This window comes from Delphinapterus leucas, chromosome 12 (genome assembly GCF_059928025.1).
Source record: "Delphinapterus leucas isolate spDelLeu-1000000601 "Yukka" chromosome 12, BTC_Dleu_Yukka2, whole genome shotgun sequence".
In the NCBI taxonomy this organism is placed as follows: domain Eukaryota; kingdom Metazoa; phylum Chordata; class Mammalia; order Artiodactyla; family Monodontidae; genus Delphinapterus; species Delphinapterus leucas.
Window position 1 is genome coordinate 39,308,764 of NC_143140.1, and position 13,343 is coordinate 39,322,106.

The following is a 13,343-nucleotide window of genomic DNA, read 5'->3' on the forward strand; positions in this document are numbered from 1 at the left end:
GAAAGAGGGGGATTTTGGGAAGAAAAGACAAAAGTTGAATTTGTGGTAGTATCTCACACAATAACAGGGTAAGATTTGGGAAAAGTATTCTTGAAATGGATCTAAGTCATGTAATATAACTTAGAAATATGGAATATACATAAGAAGTGCAGAAAGAGGCCCTGGGCAAATTAGGAGGCAAGGTGGATTTAAGAGGGGAGCAGAGGTGGGAGGCATGGTGCTCATACCCACAGAAGCCAGAAACTGCCCCCAGGGTGTCACATACACATCATCTCCTTCAGTATTCAAGTAACAGGGGAACATCATTTACACGGATGAGACTTCATGTCTCAAAATCAGAAGATTGAAAGCAAGTTGCAACCCTTCCCCCATAAAGAAAACATGAAGCGGGACTTCCCTGGTGGTCCAGTGGGTTAGGCTCCAGGCTCCCAATGCAGGGGGCCTGGGTTCGATCCCTGGTTGGGGAACTAGATCCTGCATGCCACAACTAATAAGGCTGCACGCTGCAAGGAAGATCCCACCTGCCGCAACTAAGACCTGGCGCAGCCAAAATGATAAATATAGATAAATAAATAAAATATTTTTTAAAAATGAATCATGAAGCAACTATAATGTTTATAGAATCCAGAATGTTATTATGGGTAGCACAAGCCACAGGAAGTTTTATAATATTGACTGTAGAACAAGATGAAATAACCTGAAATACATCACCATCATTGGTGAGGGAGCGTGTAGTCACTCATCCAACAGAAACTCATCTTGTTTCTATCATGTGCAGGTACTGTGCTGGGGGCAGGGCTGCAGAAGGATACGGAACGGTCCCTGTGATGAGGGTCTTTGCTGTTAATGAAAGAGCCCAGATAAACACACTAGAGAACGTGAGGGAGCAGCTGCCAAGCTGGCTGAGAACATCAACACAGGGAGTTCAGAAGAAAAGTGAATCCCGATCCATCGGGGGATCGGTCAGTCAAGGGGAGGCCATGAGAGGTGGGCATCCGAGGAGGGGCAGCACAGGGGGAAGTGGACGAGGAGTAGAAGGGCATCTGGGTCCTCCTTCACCTCTTCCCCTGACTGCGGACCTCTTGACTCTGGGGCCACACGTGTTTTGTCTGTATTGCCAGTAGCGAGTTAATATCATCCATGGAGGCACTGGGTACATGTTAGTTGGATGCTGACTGGATGACAAATGAAGGAGATGTGGAAAACTGCTTGATCGTTTTCTCAGAGGCCCATAACAGTATACGCCAACTTCTATCGTGCACTTGCTGTCCATGGAGGGCTCCAGGGTCATTGCTTCGTTGAATGTCCACCACAGCTTTTTGAGATACGGAGCCCCAGCATTCTCATTTGACAGAGGAAAGTCACCTGGTTCATGAGATAAGCAGGCAAAGACACAGATCTATTTTGAGATATTGGGAAGAGATACTGAGATGTTTCAGGAAAGCAAGGACTACAGAGCACCTAGTCTTCAACTCAGAGTGGGATTTAAGTCACTCTCAGGATTTAAAGCAGCAGCTGTGGGGGTTGAGTTAAGAGTAGCTGAGCAGTAAAGAGGCCTGATGAACTGAAGGCTGGCCTCATCTGGGAGACCGTGTGTGCATGTGTGTGTAGATATGTACCTAAGTATGTGTCAGATGAACACTAGCACGCTTAAACATCTCCAGGAGGAGCAGAGAGGAGTCAAAAGAGAGAGGAAAAAGATGAGGGCAAGGTGATGAAGAGAGCTGTGGAAGGGCTGAAGCCTAGGAGTGTCCAAAGAGAGGCCTCAGGACTTTGAGACACAAGGACAAATTTTCATGCCTGATCTCAGTCTCTTCCTTTTACAAAATGCCACATACTAAGTGGCAAGAAGTTACTGTTAATTGTTGTAAGGTGCGAGAGTTATATATACATATTTTGTTATATATACATATTTTGTAAGTCCTCATTTAGTCATGGTCACTGAAGTAAAATGACATGATGTCTGCAGGATGAGGGGAACTTGAGAAAAGAATAAAAATTTGGAACAATACAGTATGACATACAGTCTCTAAAAAAGGAGACCTGGCCGTAAACCAACCAAAGGGGATATGAAAAAGTGATACAATTCTCTGTCTTATTTCCTTTTGGGGACTTTAAATGGAGCAACATGGACATTTCAGTGACCATGAAAGACAATGTCCATGAAAGACATTTCTTTCATGGACATTTCAGTGTCCATGAAAGAAAAATGAATTTCAAAAATAAAACATTCTATCTCTTACATTAACAGACACTTTCTACATATTTTACCTTTATGCAGAAAAAACATCAGGACTAATTACATAGCAGATGTGGGTATTAACAAGGTACACAGGTAACTGAAAGACATATTTAAGTAGTATGAAGGCTTGCTAACCTTCCCACCACTTCTCTCCACCCTGCGGAAAAAAAAATTTCTTAGCTGTTGATAACCTTTAATTTTGTAATAGAATTGTAAATGTTTATTAAAAAGGTGTCTCTGAACTTTTAAATTTAAAAATAGGTTTAGCATGGCACCATAGACAAACCCCATCTTGCCAAATTAACAGGGCATGTGGCTAACACAAGGGCTGAAATTTGAAATGTAGAAATTCACTGAATAATGAACCTCAGTTATTTTCTGGATGATTCTTCTCACATTAGATCTCAATTCCCCATTCCTGAGTGAACTCTGGAGATCTTAACCATAGAAAGAGTCTTCAGGTTCAATGTTTTAAAAAATACACACATATATATATATATATATATATATAAAATACAAAGCTATCAGAAAATCCTCACCAGTTACTGAGAATGATTTCCTTATGGCTTGGGAGATGCTGCCAAGATTCCCTTTAAGGTTTACTTAGATGGCACTCAAGTCAGATTCCCATATGGAATTACTCCCCACACAGGAGCCTGACCTGGGGGAAGCTGAACAAAGAGGAGATTATTTACAAACCCCCAAAGCAGGGGCTGTTTTACATTTCTCCCACCCTGGATCTAATTCCATTGGTAAATACAGCACATATTAAGTTATAAAGCATAATTATGAAAAGGCCAAAAAGTGCTACAGAGGATCGACCCTCCTGATACTGTGAGGCGGAGGCCAGGGACCAGGGATGGCTGGACAGGCTGCCTGGGTTGCTGGCACCCAGGAGTTACCACCAACACAGAGGGAGCCAGAGACAGACCGATGCCTGCAAGCTCATACCATTGCTTAAGGACACCTTACAGGAATCGTCTGTGTTCTGAGGGGCAGTGTTTCTGTCAGATAACTTTTGGGCGGTTTCTGTTCATGTGAGGAAAATACATAAGGTGGTAGCTGTAACAGCCCTCTAAAGCTCTCCCTGCAGAGTACCCTTGAAACCAGGCCCTGAAATAATACAGGTAATACTGACACACATGGGTTCTTGGTAGAGTGGGCTTTGGTTGGTCTTTATCCAAAGAGGAAGGAAAATTTTCCGTGAAACAAAACAGTATTTAATGACAATCATGAAAAAGTACTACTTTTGTTTTGGCTCATATCTTGAAAATATTGGACGAAAAAAATGTATAGTTTTTACTTACTATTTAACCCACCTGTATTTTGTTAATTGAGAAAGACACAAATTTTTTTTTTCAACTATCACGGGGCTCCTGTGAGGATAATTTGCCTGTAGCTTATTTAAGCCCTGGACTTTTCTTGGGCTCACACTTAAGAGAGACATCAGAACACTCATGCAGCAGGAAGGCAAACTATCGTGCAAGGAAGCAGCAGTCTCGGCCTCTGTCTTCTTTGGACCCGTCGTCACGTGTCAGTGTGATAATGGAGAATGAGCTAGCCCAGCCCAAAGACCACGCATCGGGCTACTGGAACCACCGCTGACTGGATTGAGGGATTTGTTTTCTGCAACCATTTAGACAATATTTTCTTTCACTTCCTTGATTTATTTATTTGTTTGTTTGTTTGTTTATATAAAGAAAGCAGAATTAGGTAAGGTAGTGTTTTGGAGTAAACCTGCCTGGGTTCATCTTTCATCTCCGCCACTTACTTAAGCTGTGTCACTAAGTTACTTAATCACTCTGTCTCCCTTTCCTCATCAATGAAATAGAGCATATTGGTATTTCCCTCTGTGATGGTCTCTATCCAGACTTCAGTGATAATCTGAGCTTGGTTCAATGCCTGGCACATGATGATTCAATAAATGCTTGTCATTTTAAAGAATTTGCACTTTCAAAGCGCATCAGGAAAATCAAAGACCCTCCGTATGTGCTTTCCTATAATGTCCTTCAATGAGAAAGATTCTGGTGTCTATCCCATGTGGGGCATATAATATGAATTCCATAAATGTTGTGAATTAATTTGGAAGTGCAGTTATTTTGAAGTGTAAAATAGGTGAAAACAATTTTATTTTCAGAAATGAAAGCACTAAAACAAGTATTTAAAGGATCATGTAGGAAAATATCTGATAAATGCTGTAATGTTAATGGCAATACTTTGTGCAGCTTTGTCAAAAAGCTTAATGAAATACAAATAACATTTCCAATGAATTAAAACTATATCGTGTAGGCTTGTTGAATTGGCTAATGGTTGACAACTTCTGGAATACATCGAGGTAAATCAGAAATCCCTGGAGGCGGATTTCCCATGTTGGGGGCTATGAAAATGAAAAAAGAGAGAACCACCTGGCAATCTATTTTTTGTTTGACCTTAATTCCTAATTTCTAAATTTTAAAAATACTTTGGATTCCAAAATAAAAATTATTCAAGCTATGTTTTTATATGTTTTTAGATATTCAAAACTAGATAATCAATAGACTATCTAATTTAGATAGTCTAAATTAGACAATTTATAAGGATTTGGCCATATCCATATAAATGAGACAATTTAGACTATCTAAAACTAGTTTTAGATATTCAAATTAGATAATCTCAGTATTATAGGTTTTATTTTTCCCCCTTGGACATTAAACATGTAACCTATACTTTCAAATTTCTCACTTTATTTTAGCAAAGTGGAGACCAAAGAAGTCCTGCTTAAGATGTTCTAATAAAAAATTGAGAAACCATTCTCCAGTGTCTAATGAAAATCAGATCCGTTACCTAATAGTTACTGTGCATATGTGTAAGCTTCTATTACTAGGTCTCTTAAAATGTGTGTGTGTGTGTGCGTGTTACCCATTTCAAGAGACTCTAGAGCTAAAACAATCCTTATTTCTTTACATTGCTAGTCTTCTAGTTGGCAGTCTTTGTCCTATAGAAATTTTCCTTTCAATGAATAATTCAGACTCAAACTGCATATTGGTAACTATATTTTAAACCAAAAAATTCCTCACATAATAAATACATTTTATGCACATTAACTTCGAATTTACTTCAGAAAGCTATTTACAATATAAATAATTATAAATGGGAACACTTTGCAAGATATCATTGACATAGCTAATACTTTCTACTTTACATTCCAAAGTAAAAGTTCAAATTACAGATTTATATACTATGATATCACTAAAAACTATACATTGCAAGATGGTATTTGAAATATTGGCAATCAGTATCTTCTTTCACAAATATAATCCTTTTATAGCATGTCAGTCAAAAAACAAACATAAAATATTTTATCTTTTTTTGAAGTGCCTACTCATATGTTTCGTTTTTTGAAATATTTCCCTTTGGGGAAAAATATTGGAAAAAAGTTACAGTACTTCTAAAATTTTTTCCATGCCAATTTCATTTCTTTTGAAATGTAAAAACACCAGGGTTGTTGGGTACAAATTCAACTGTGATTAAATGTGCTCCGGATCAGCAAATTAGGACAAACTATATAGGCTTATGAAAGCAAATTCCCATGCAGCAAAACTGTAATAAATAAAATGATAAATGTTTGGTTTAAATTATCAGTTAGGATTTCTTATGTGAACCATCAGTTTTTAAGGAGCACAGCAGAATAGAACTTTGTTACTTGTTTTACAATTGCTTGTGTGTGCGCGCGTGTGTGTGTGTGTGTGTTGTGTGTGTGTGTGTGTGTGTGTACTATACATACACACAGCCTTTCTGCATACCGTCCTAGAAAAGGAACTCTGAGCAAATCCTATTTGGATATGAGCACAATCTCACTTTTTGAGTTCAGCATTACCCATACAACTCCTGTGCACAAGAAATGAGCCCCACACAGAAATTTCTCCCAAGAATATTTTCTAGGCATGTGTCCATAGCTGTTCTGTCATTCATTTGAGGTTTAGAATGAAAATGAATGTTTTATCCACAATGCATTTTCCAGGAAGGACTAACCAATTGATTTTGCTGTCTTATAGACAAATTCCTATTCACAAAAGCTGACACTGACATGAAAGTTGAATCACTTATTTGGAGAACCATAGGATTCACATTCATTATTAAGTCATTAAGAAAACAAGATGTGTCTTTCGGTCCTGTTGAGTGAGTGAATGAAGGTACCAAATCTGGGCACTCAAACTTCTTAAATCGGAGTACATTGAAGCATAAGCTATTCTTCTGGGCAAGGTAAGTGACCCCAAAATGGCCAAATCCTCAGTTTTCCAAACATCAGCATTGACTCTGTCATTTCCAAATACTACTAGTACTAATAGAATTGCACTGAATAGTTTAGTAACATCCAGCTCTTAAAAGAAACAAGAGAGCTATAAAATATTATATCTGTATTCAGAAGGTCTCTTTAGCTGTAGTGTCTTTTATCAAACTTATTTGGTCTAGGTCTTGGGAAAAAAATCTTTATTTTAAAATGTCTATGCATATTTTCCAAATGATCTTTTATTGAATTGATCCTCATCCACCATTAAAAAGACAAGAAAATGAAGCATATTATCCTTTTCTAGAAGAGCCCATTAAAGCCTAGTTTAGTGGGGTTCTCTGCCCAGAAGCAGCATGTGGCAGCAGGGTATAGAAAGAATGAAGAATAGCCCCCCCATGAAAATATCCTAGTCCTATAAAATATAATCAAAAAAGAATAAATGAGTTTTCTGTATAATACTGAAGGCAAATCATTTATTGCATCCTGTCTCATATTGAATGTCACACCAGCCCTGTGTTGTATTATCCTAAATCAGGCAATCACAGTTTAGAAAAAGCTAGCCCATTATATTCAGCACAGTATGTCAAAAAACCTGTGTGACACACCTAAATGTCTGACCTGTAGTGATTGTGACGTTAATATTATGCATCCAAATATAATACATCAAATCTGTATATTCTCAATAATAGTTTTAACTAAATTTTCCCAAGGAAGATGGGGAAATATTCATTTATTTCTTTGGTCATCCAAATTTTTAAGTTAGGTAGGGCAGACAGGTAAAATGAGAAACAAAGATACTCCTACTATTACTAGAAAGCATGAGGTTTGCATCATCTAATGAATGGTTACATATTGTTCTAATAATTGGCTATAACACATTTTTATGAATCCCCAAAGTGATATAAAAATCATACTTCTCTATTTCAGTCAATTCTCAGCATCTAGCAAAGTTATGGAAATCAAGTATTAAAACTAAAGCCAATTTAAGTTTAATTTTAAATGGGAACATACATATATAGGCATTATATGTAATGTAATAAAGCTGCTACCATAAAATTATTGAGACATAAATTAAATAAATAGGTTGTGTTTGAAACTGGATCAATCTACCAAAAATTTAATCAAGATGTAATTCAGTTAATTCTGTCTTCACTTAAAAATATTGGTCATACCATTTTAAAGAGCATTATTCCTTCTGACTACCCCCTAATTGTAGAGTTCATAATTTATTTCTTTCATCAGTTAACTATCTTCCATAGAAAAATCCCACTGAAATTACTATGACAGTGTTTTCTTTCATATCAATTCATTTTTCTTGATTCTTAAGATTCCATTTCTTTTATACCATCTGTCCTTGACATTTTTGGTAGAATGTGTATCCATTAGTAAAACTCATCTGTGTAGATTTCCTTTCCAAAATGCTCCATATTCTTGAGATATCTGTGCCTTTGAACCATTTGTCCATCTACAGAATTCTGCAAAAACTTTAGCATTCAGAAAACCTTACATCATGTTGCAAATTGATCAAAAATCCATTTTAAGTGTTCCTGGGTTTTCCATAAATACTTTTGCTTGTATAGTTCAAATTTTAGTTTTTATTGTTCTTTTAACATTTTTGAAAGTATATATGATAACCACTAACTTTCTCACTCACGTGCACCTTTTTCATTTACAGCACAAACGTTGCTGTCATACCCAAGAGCTACTTATTTAATTTTATGTAGCCTCCTTTCTCACATACAAACAACCATATTCATCTCTCAGATTACCATCATTCAGATTGTCAACTGCCTCTGGACTGCCAAATAACTGTGTTAAATGATGAAAATATACTACCAATCCCTGAGTGTTCAATGTCATGTTCTGTCTTCAAAATGTAAGTTCTAATACCTCCCTCCCCCCTTCCATATGGCAAGAGTTTCAGGCATGGGACTCCTAGGAAATATTTTCTATAAAATTTCTCTAATCACTTATGTCACTTTGCTTTGATTACTAGAGAATGATGCATTAAATAAATCTTACTTATTTTTCTTCTCCGTCATCAGTTTCTACCATCTATATCTCGGCTGAACTAGAAAGTTGATTGTAACTATAATATGCCTAAAAGAGTCCATGCACCTGCTTAAGTTTCAAAGCATCTAGACCTCTGTATGAGTGCAGGTAAGCCAGAATGATGAGCCTTGACAATTCACAGCAGAGAGATAACTGGTTAACAAGTTCAGTACTGCTGCAAGAACGAACCACAGACCCTTGGAACTTTAGAGCTGCCATACAGATAAAGAAATTGGGGCCCAGGTGTGGTCAGTGATACATCTGTGCTCCCAAAATAAGTTACAGGCAGGGTCAAACTGGAACTCAGAGATCTCGGCATCTAGTCTGCTGGTCTTTCTACTGTATCACATGAACTCAAGACCAAGTTTGTTTTTGCTGTTTACAAACAATATGGAATAATGAACGCTTTGCCTGTTCCTTCAGTCAGAGTACTACTTGTACCCTTCTAACCATTTGTCTGTCAGCCTAGGCTTTTATCTTAGACTCTCTCCTGAGGCTTTCCACATGTCACATTTGCACATCTGTGCTTTGAAATGTGTTCAAACACACTGCTGTCATGTAGCATTCACTGGTTTCCCTTAGTTTTTTGTGTGTGTGGGGGGGGGGTTTTTTGCACTTATCAGCCTTTTTTTCTTGGTGAATTAGTTTGAATTTTTTTTTGGTTAGTTTTACAAGCCCCAAATATGTTGATTACATATGCTGACCCTGAAATTGTTTGTTTTGAGATATCATTTCATTTTTCTCTGCCTCTGGCCTTTCCATCTCTACTAATCTATTTCCAGTTGGGCACACCAGGCTTTTGATGTGTGTCCCAATATCTCAGTGTTTTTACTTAGAGAAACCCTTACCGCTATGTCAGTGTGATCCTGTTCTTTGTCTAACTCAAAAGTAAGGTGAAAAATCACCACTTCCTGATTGCTTATAATGGATGCCAGGTGAAAACTCATTCTTGTATCATATCCAGAACCATTTCCCTAATTTATGCCTGAACGAAATGAGCTGGATGGTTGAAACCACAAAGAAGAAACCAGTTTACAAGATATATCTCTTTCTCAGTTATTTTGGGAATGGAAATTTCTTTAAGATGCTTAATGTGCTAGGGTTAAGGAAACTTACCCACTTGGGGTATATTTATGGTATATAGTCTATATTTCCATATGTAAAGTACATATAGCAGTTTGTGGATAGTGGTCTGTGTGTATGAAGTTCACTGGATCATCATAATGATTGTTGTCATCCATCGGTCCCTTCATGTGATATATATGCTCACTTAATCTACACAAGTATTTTTCAATTCAAAATTTATCTATCCTGGTTCCCATATAAATAGAGGGGCAATTTGTGTATTCACTTTAGCTCCATTACCTGTGTATAACCCTGAATGCCAGTGCTGTTATCTTTGATTTCACAAGAACACATGTCAAATACCCAGTAACCTAAATTATCCACTCTAACAATCTGTGGCATTGTAAATGCTGGTAATGGGGCATTAAATGATAAATATGTTTCAGAGATCCTTAAAGAACAAAATCTTTTAGAAAAAACATCAGCTTCCATTGGTTATTATAACAGATGTTCCCTTGTGTCCTTGTGCTGGATCCGGCTGCATCCTTAGATGGGAAGTTACATCAAAGTGTGAGCCATTACAGCCCAAGGAATAGTTTCTAATAGTTTCGCTATCATATAAGTGCTCCAGGGCATATCCAGTTAACGTGTAAGCATGCTTATCAAAATACTGCCGGTGAGAGCCAAAGCAGTTTGGAGAGACAGCAGGGTGGTCTCCTGCCGTCTGATGAGGAGACATATCCGAATGTAGATAGTCTTTAGCTAGGATCAAACTGGATTTGGAAATGCGATCTGAATTGGGACTACTTATCCGCGACAGTGCTGTGGGACTGTTGTCGTAGTCATTTTCGCGGGGGCTCAGCATCTTTCCCTCTCTCTGCTGGATGTGGTCACACGGTGAAGTGTTGGCAAGAGCGGAGCTGTGGCAGACTTCGCCTGTCGTTGGGGGCTGCTGGTAGTTTGCAAAACAGAAGGAGTGTTTTTTCCCAGCTCCATTAATGGAAGCCAGTTGGTCTGGGGGGGCTTTCCTCAGCTGCAACCTGTTCTCTTCTTCTTTAATCATTTGCTGGGTGGCTCTGATCAGAGTTTCGATTTTGCTAGGTTCATGTGGGCTACTTTGATACTGCTCAGTGCGATATCGGTCACCTGATTCGCTGGCAGACCCAGGGTCTGGAGAACTGACCACACTGTCTTCATCCCAATGACCTCGCCCTAGAAATTAGAAAAAGTAAAAAGTAAGTGGTCTCAAAAATCACCCCCAGTATTGTAAGTGTATTTCTTTTTCCTATTAAAAGAAACCTTATATTTTTCCATTTTAATATATGCACCGATATTTGAAACAGACACAGGCTCACATGACAGTGTCAACATATTGTCCTGGAATTCATAGTTCTCAGTGGCTTTTAAGTGCAGATGAAGTTTATAACAAGTTTTCTAGAAGGTAAACCTTGTTCGTGGGTTGTGAATGCCAATTAGCAAGACAGTAAAGTATGTTTATATTTGTCCATGGATGCACATCCCTAGACCTGTCTGACTGTAAATAATAAAAGAAAAATACATAGGATTTGGTTTCTGTTATTGTCTAGAGGAGTGCTATGTTGAAGTGATGCTTAGATAATGCTTTCCATCGGGTTTGAGGAAGATGATGATATAGGCTGGACTAGTTTCTCAATTCCAACTAAATCACCTAAGATGTTAAAATTGCTACATGTTTCTAAAGTAGAGTTACAATAAAGATCTAACATTAGTAATTAAACTATTTGAAGGTTTAAAATATGTATACATATTCATATATATGTGTGTGTGTGTATGTGTGCATGGATATATACACACATATATATAGTTCCAATTAAAAATATAAATATTGCCTTCTCAAATCCAGTGGTAAAAAAAAATCTGTTTCACACACAATCATACAGTAACCCTGATATTGCTTCTGAAATAAGAATAAATATTTTAAATGCTAATAACAACTTGTTCTGAACCAAGGAAAGAGATCTAATATGGAGGAAAAGTGCATCTAAAATATTATTCCATAAATTACGTTATTCTCAAAACAGTCTGAAGTCAATATAAAAAGAGAGAAGAGAAACAAAAAGGGACATATGAAAGCTGTAAACTGCTTAATGCAACAGAGAAGCCTGGGATCACACTAGTCATTGCTTTCCTTTTCCCTTTTCTTCTCATTTTATTTCTAATATCTTCCTCCTGACCATGTGGGTTAAGGCAGGATTTTCACTTCACTCCATTCTTGGGTAAGCAATTGCCCTTTGCCCTGGGTTTTCATTCCCAGGCTACCAAACTAGAGAAATTCAAAATAAAAGCAGAAAAGTAGAAAGCAAAAATGGAAACAAAGCAAAACCATTCACAGAAAACAGTAAGTGCCTAGGTGGTATGTGCAGGAGACTTCTATGTGTGAGAACAACAGTGTCTAGCACATTTCTTATCCTAGAGACACAGCAAGAAGAGTAATAGCACAGCCATTGGATCCACCTTAGTGTCACTGACTTTTAAGAAAATGGGAAGGGTTTTCAAGACCTGCCTGGACCTAAGCTTGGAATGGACAGAATGAGCTCTCCCTGACCAGTTTACATTGAAATGGACAAAGAAGACCATTAATAACACTAAAGGCTTTAACTGCAGCGCCCATTTCTGTGTGTTTGTAGAGCCGTGTAATAATCCCAAGGTGAAAATCCCCATGGGTCCCACACCTCACTCCATCCTCAACTCACAGAGGATACTGTGGGTTGCCATATGATGGGGGAAAGGGACAGTTACTGGCATTCAATGCCCAGAGGACCAGGGAGGTTAAAACACCTGTGACATGAGTGATCGGCCATAAAACAAAGGCAGGCCTCCCCAACACGCCAATAGTGCCCTCATTGAGAAACCCTGCTAGATGAGCCCCAAACTACTCCGGTCCACATTGGAAGGGTGAGAATACAGAAGAATATAATACACAAGAAATTTAAATGCATACATACTACAAGTTCAATAGACTTAACAATTCACTTTAATTTCTTTACTTTTTTTTTCCTTGGTGTTAAAATGGGAATCATGTTTACTCGCCTGCCCAAAACAAATGTATTTAGCAAACATCAGCAACATTAATACACTTCAAAAGAGTGGATTTGGTTTTTAAATTCCCATGGGTTAGAGTTTCTGATTTGCAAATTCAAGGAGGAAACCATTGGGTGGGGATCACTCCAGGGTCAAAGCTGGACTAGGATAAATCTGCCCAGAGGCGCAACGCTGGAGTCGCTGGAGCCGCCCTTACCGTGGATCCTGTGGACCGAGGCGATGTGAGGCATGCTGCTCTCATAGGCTTCTCTGCTTTCCGGGGAGGCCTTGGTCAGGGGCAAGGCTGCGCGAGAGCCCCACCAGGGCTCCCTCCCCGCCTGCGGCGCTCCCAGGAAGTACCTGCCTGCCTCACACCGGCCGCCCTCGCAGGCCTGGGTGTGGAAATGCCTCTCCTCCACCAGCCTGGAGGGGTCGAGCGCGAAGCCGTAGCAGAGAGAGCCGCGTTCCGAGAACTGCCTGTAGGCGCACGACGCGTCGTGCTGAGAGCCCGGCCGGTCCGCGGGGTCCAGCAGCTGCGGGGAGGCCGCATCTGTCAGAGGACTCCCGCCCCACTGGCTGTCGTGATCAGATTCAGATCTTTCCGCGGGAAATCCCGAGTACTGAAACCGAGAGGGTGAGAAAAGTACATTTCAA

The 13,343-nt window shown here is 38.8% G+C and overlaps 1 protein-coding gene across 1 annotated transcript in view; it reads right to left on the reverse strand.

Moving 5' to 3' along the window:
* Positions 1–10,024: 10,024 nt before the first annotated feature.
* Positions 10,025–13,343, reverse strand: part of SIM1 (SIM bHLH transcription factor 1) — a 66,214-nt gene continuing 62,895 nt past the window's right edge. The window contains exons 10-11 of the mRNA XM_022562475.2: positions 12,907–13,309; positions 10,025–10,841 (exon numbers count right to left, since the gene is read on the reverse strand). Of these exons, the coding sequence (XP_022418183.1) occupies positions 10,111–10,841; positions 12,907–13,309 (1,134 nt within the window). The 3' untranslated portion in view covers positions 10,025–10,110. The remainder of the gene's footprint in view (positions 10,842–12,906; positions 13,310–13,343) is intronic.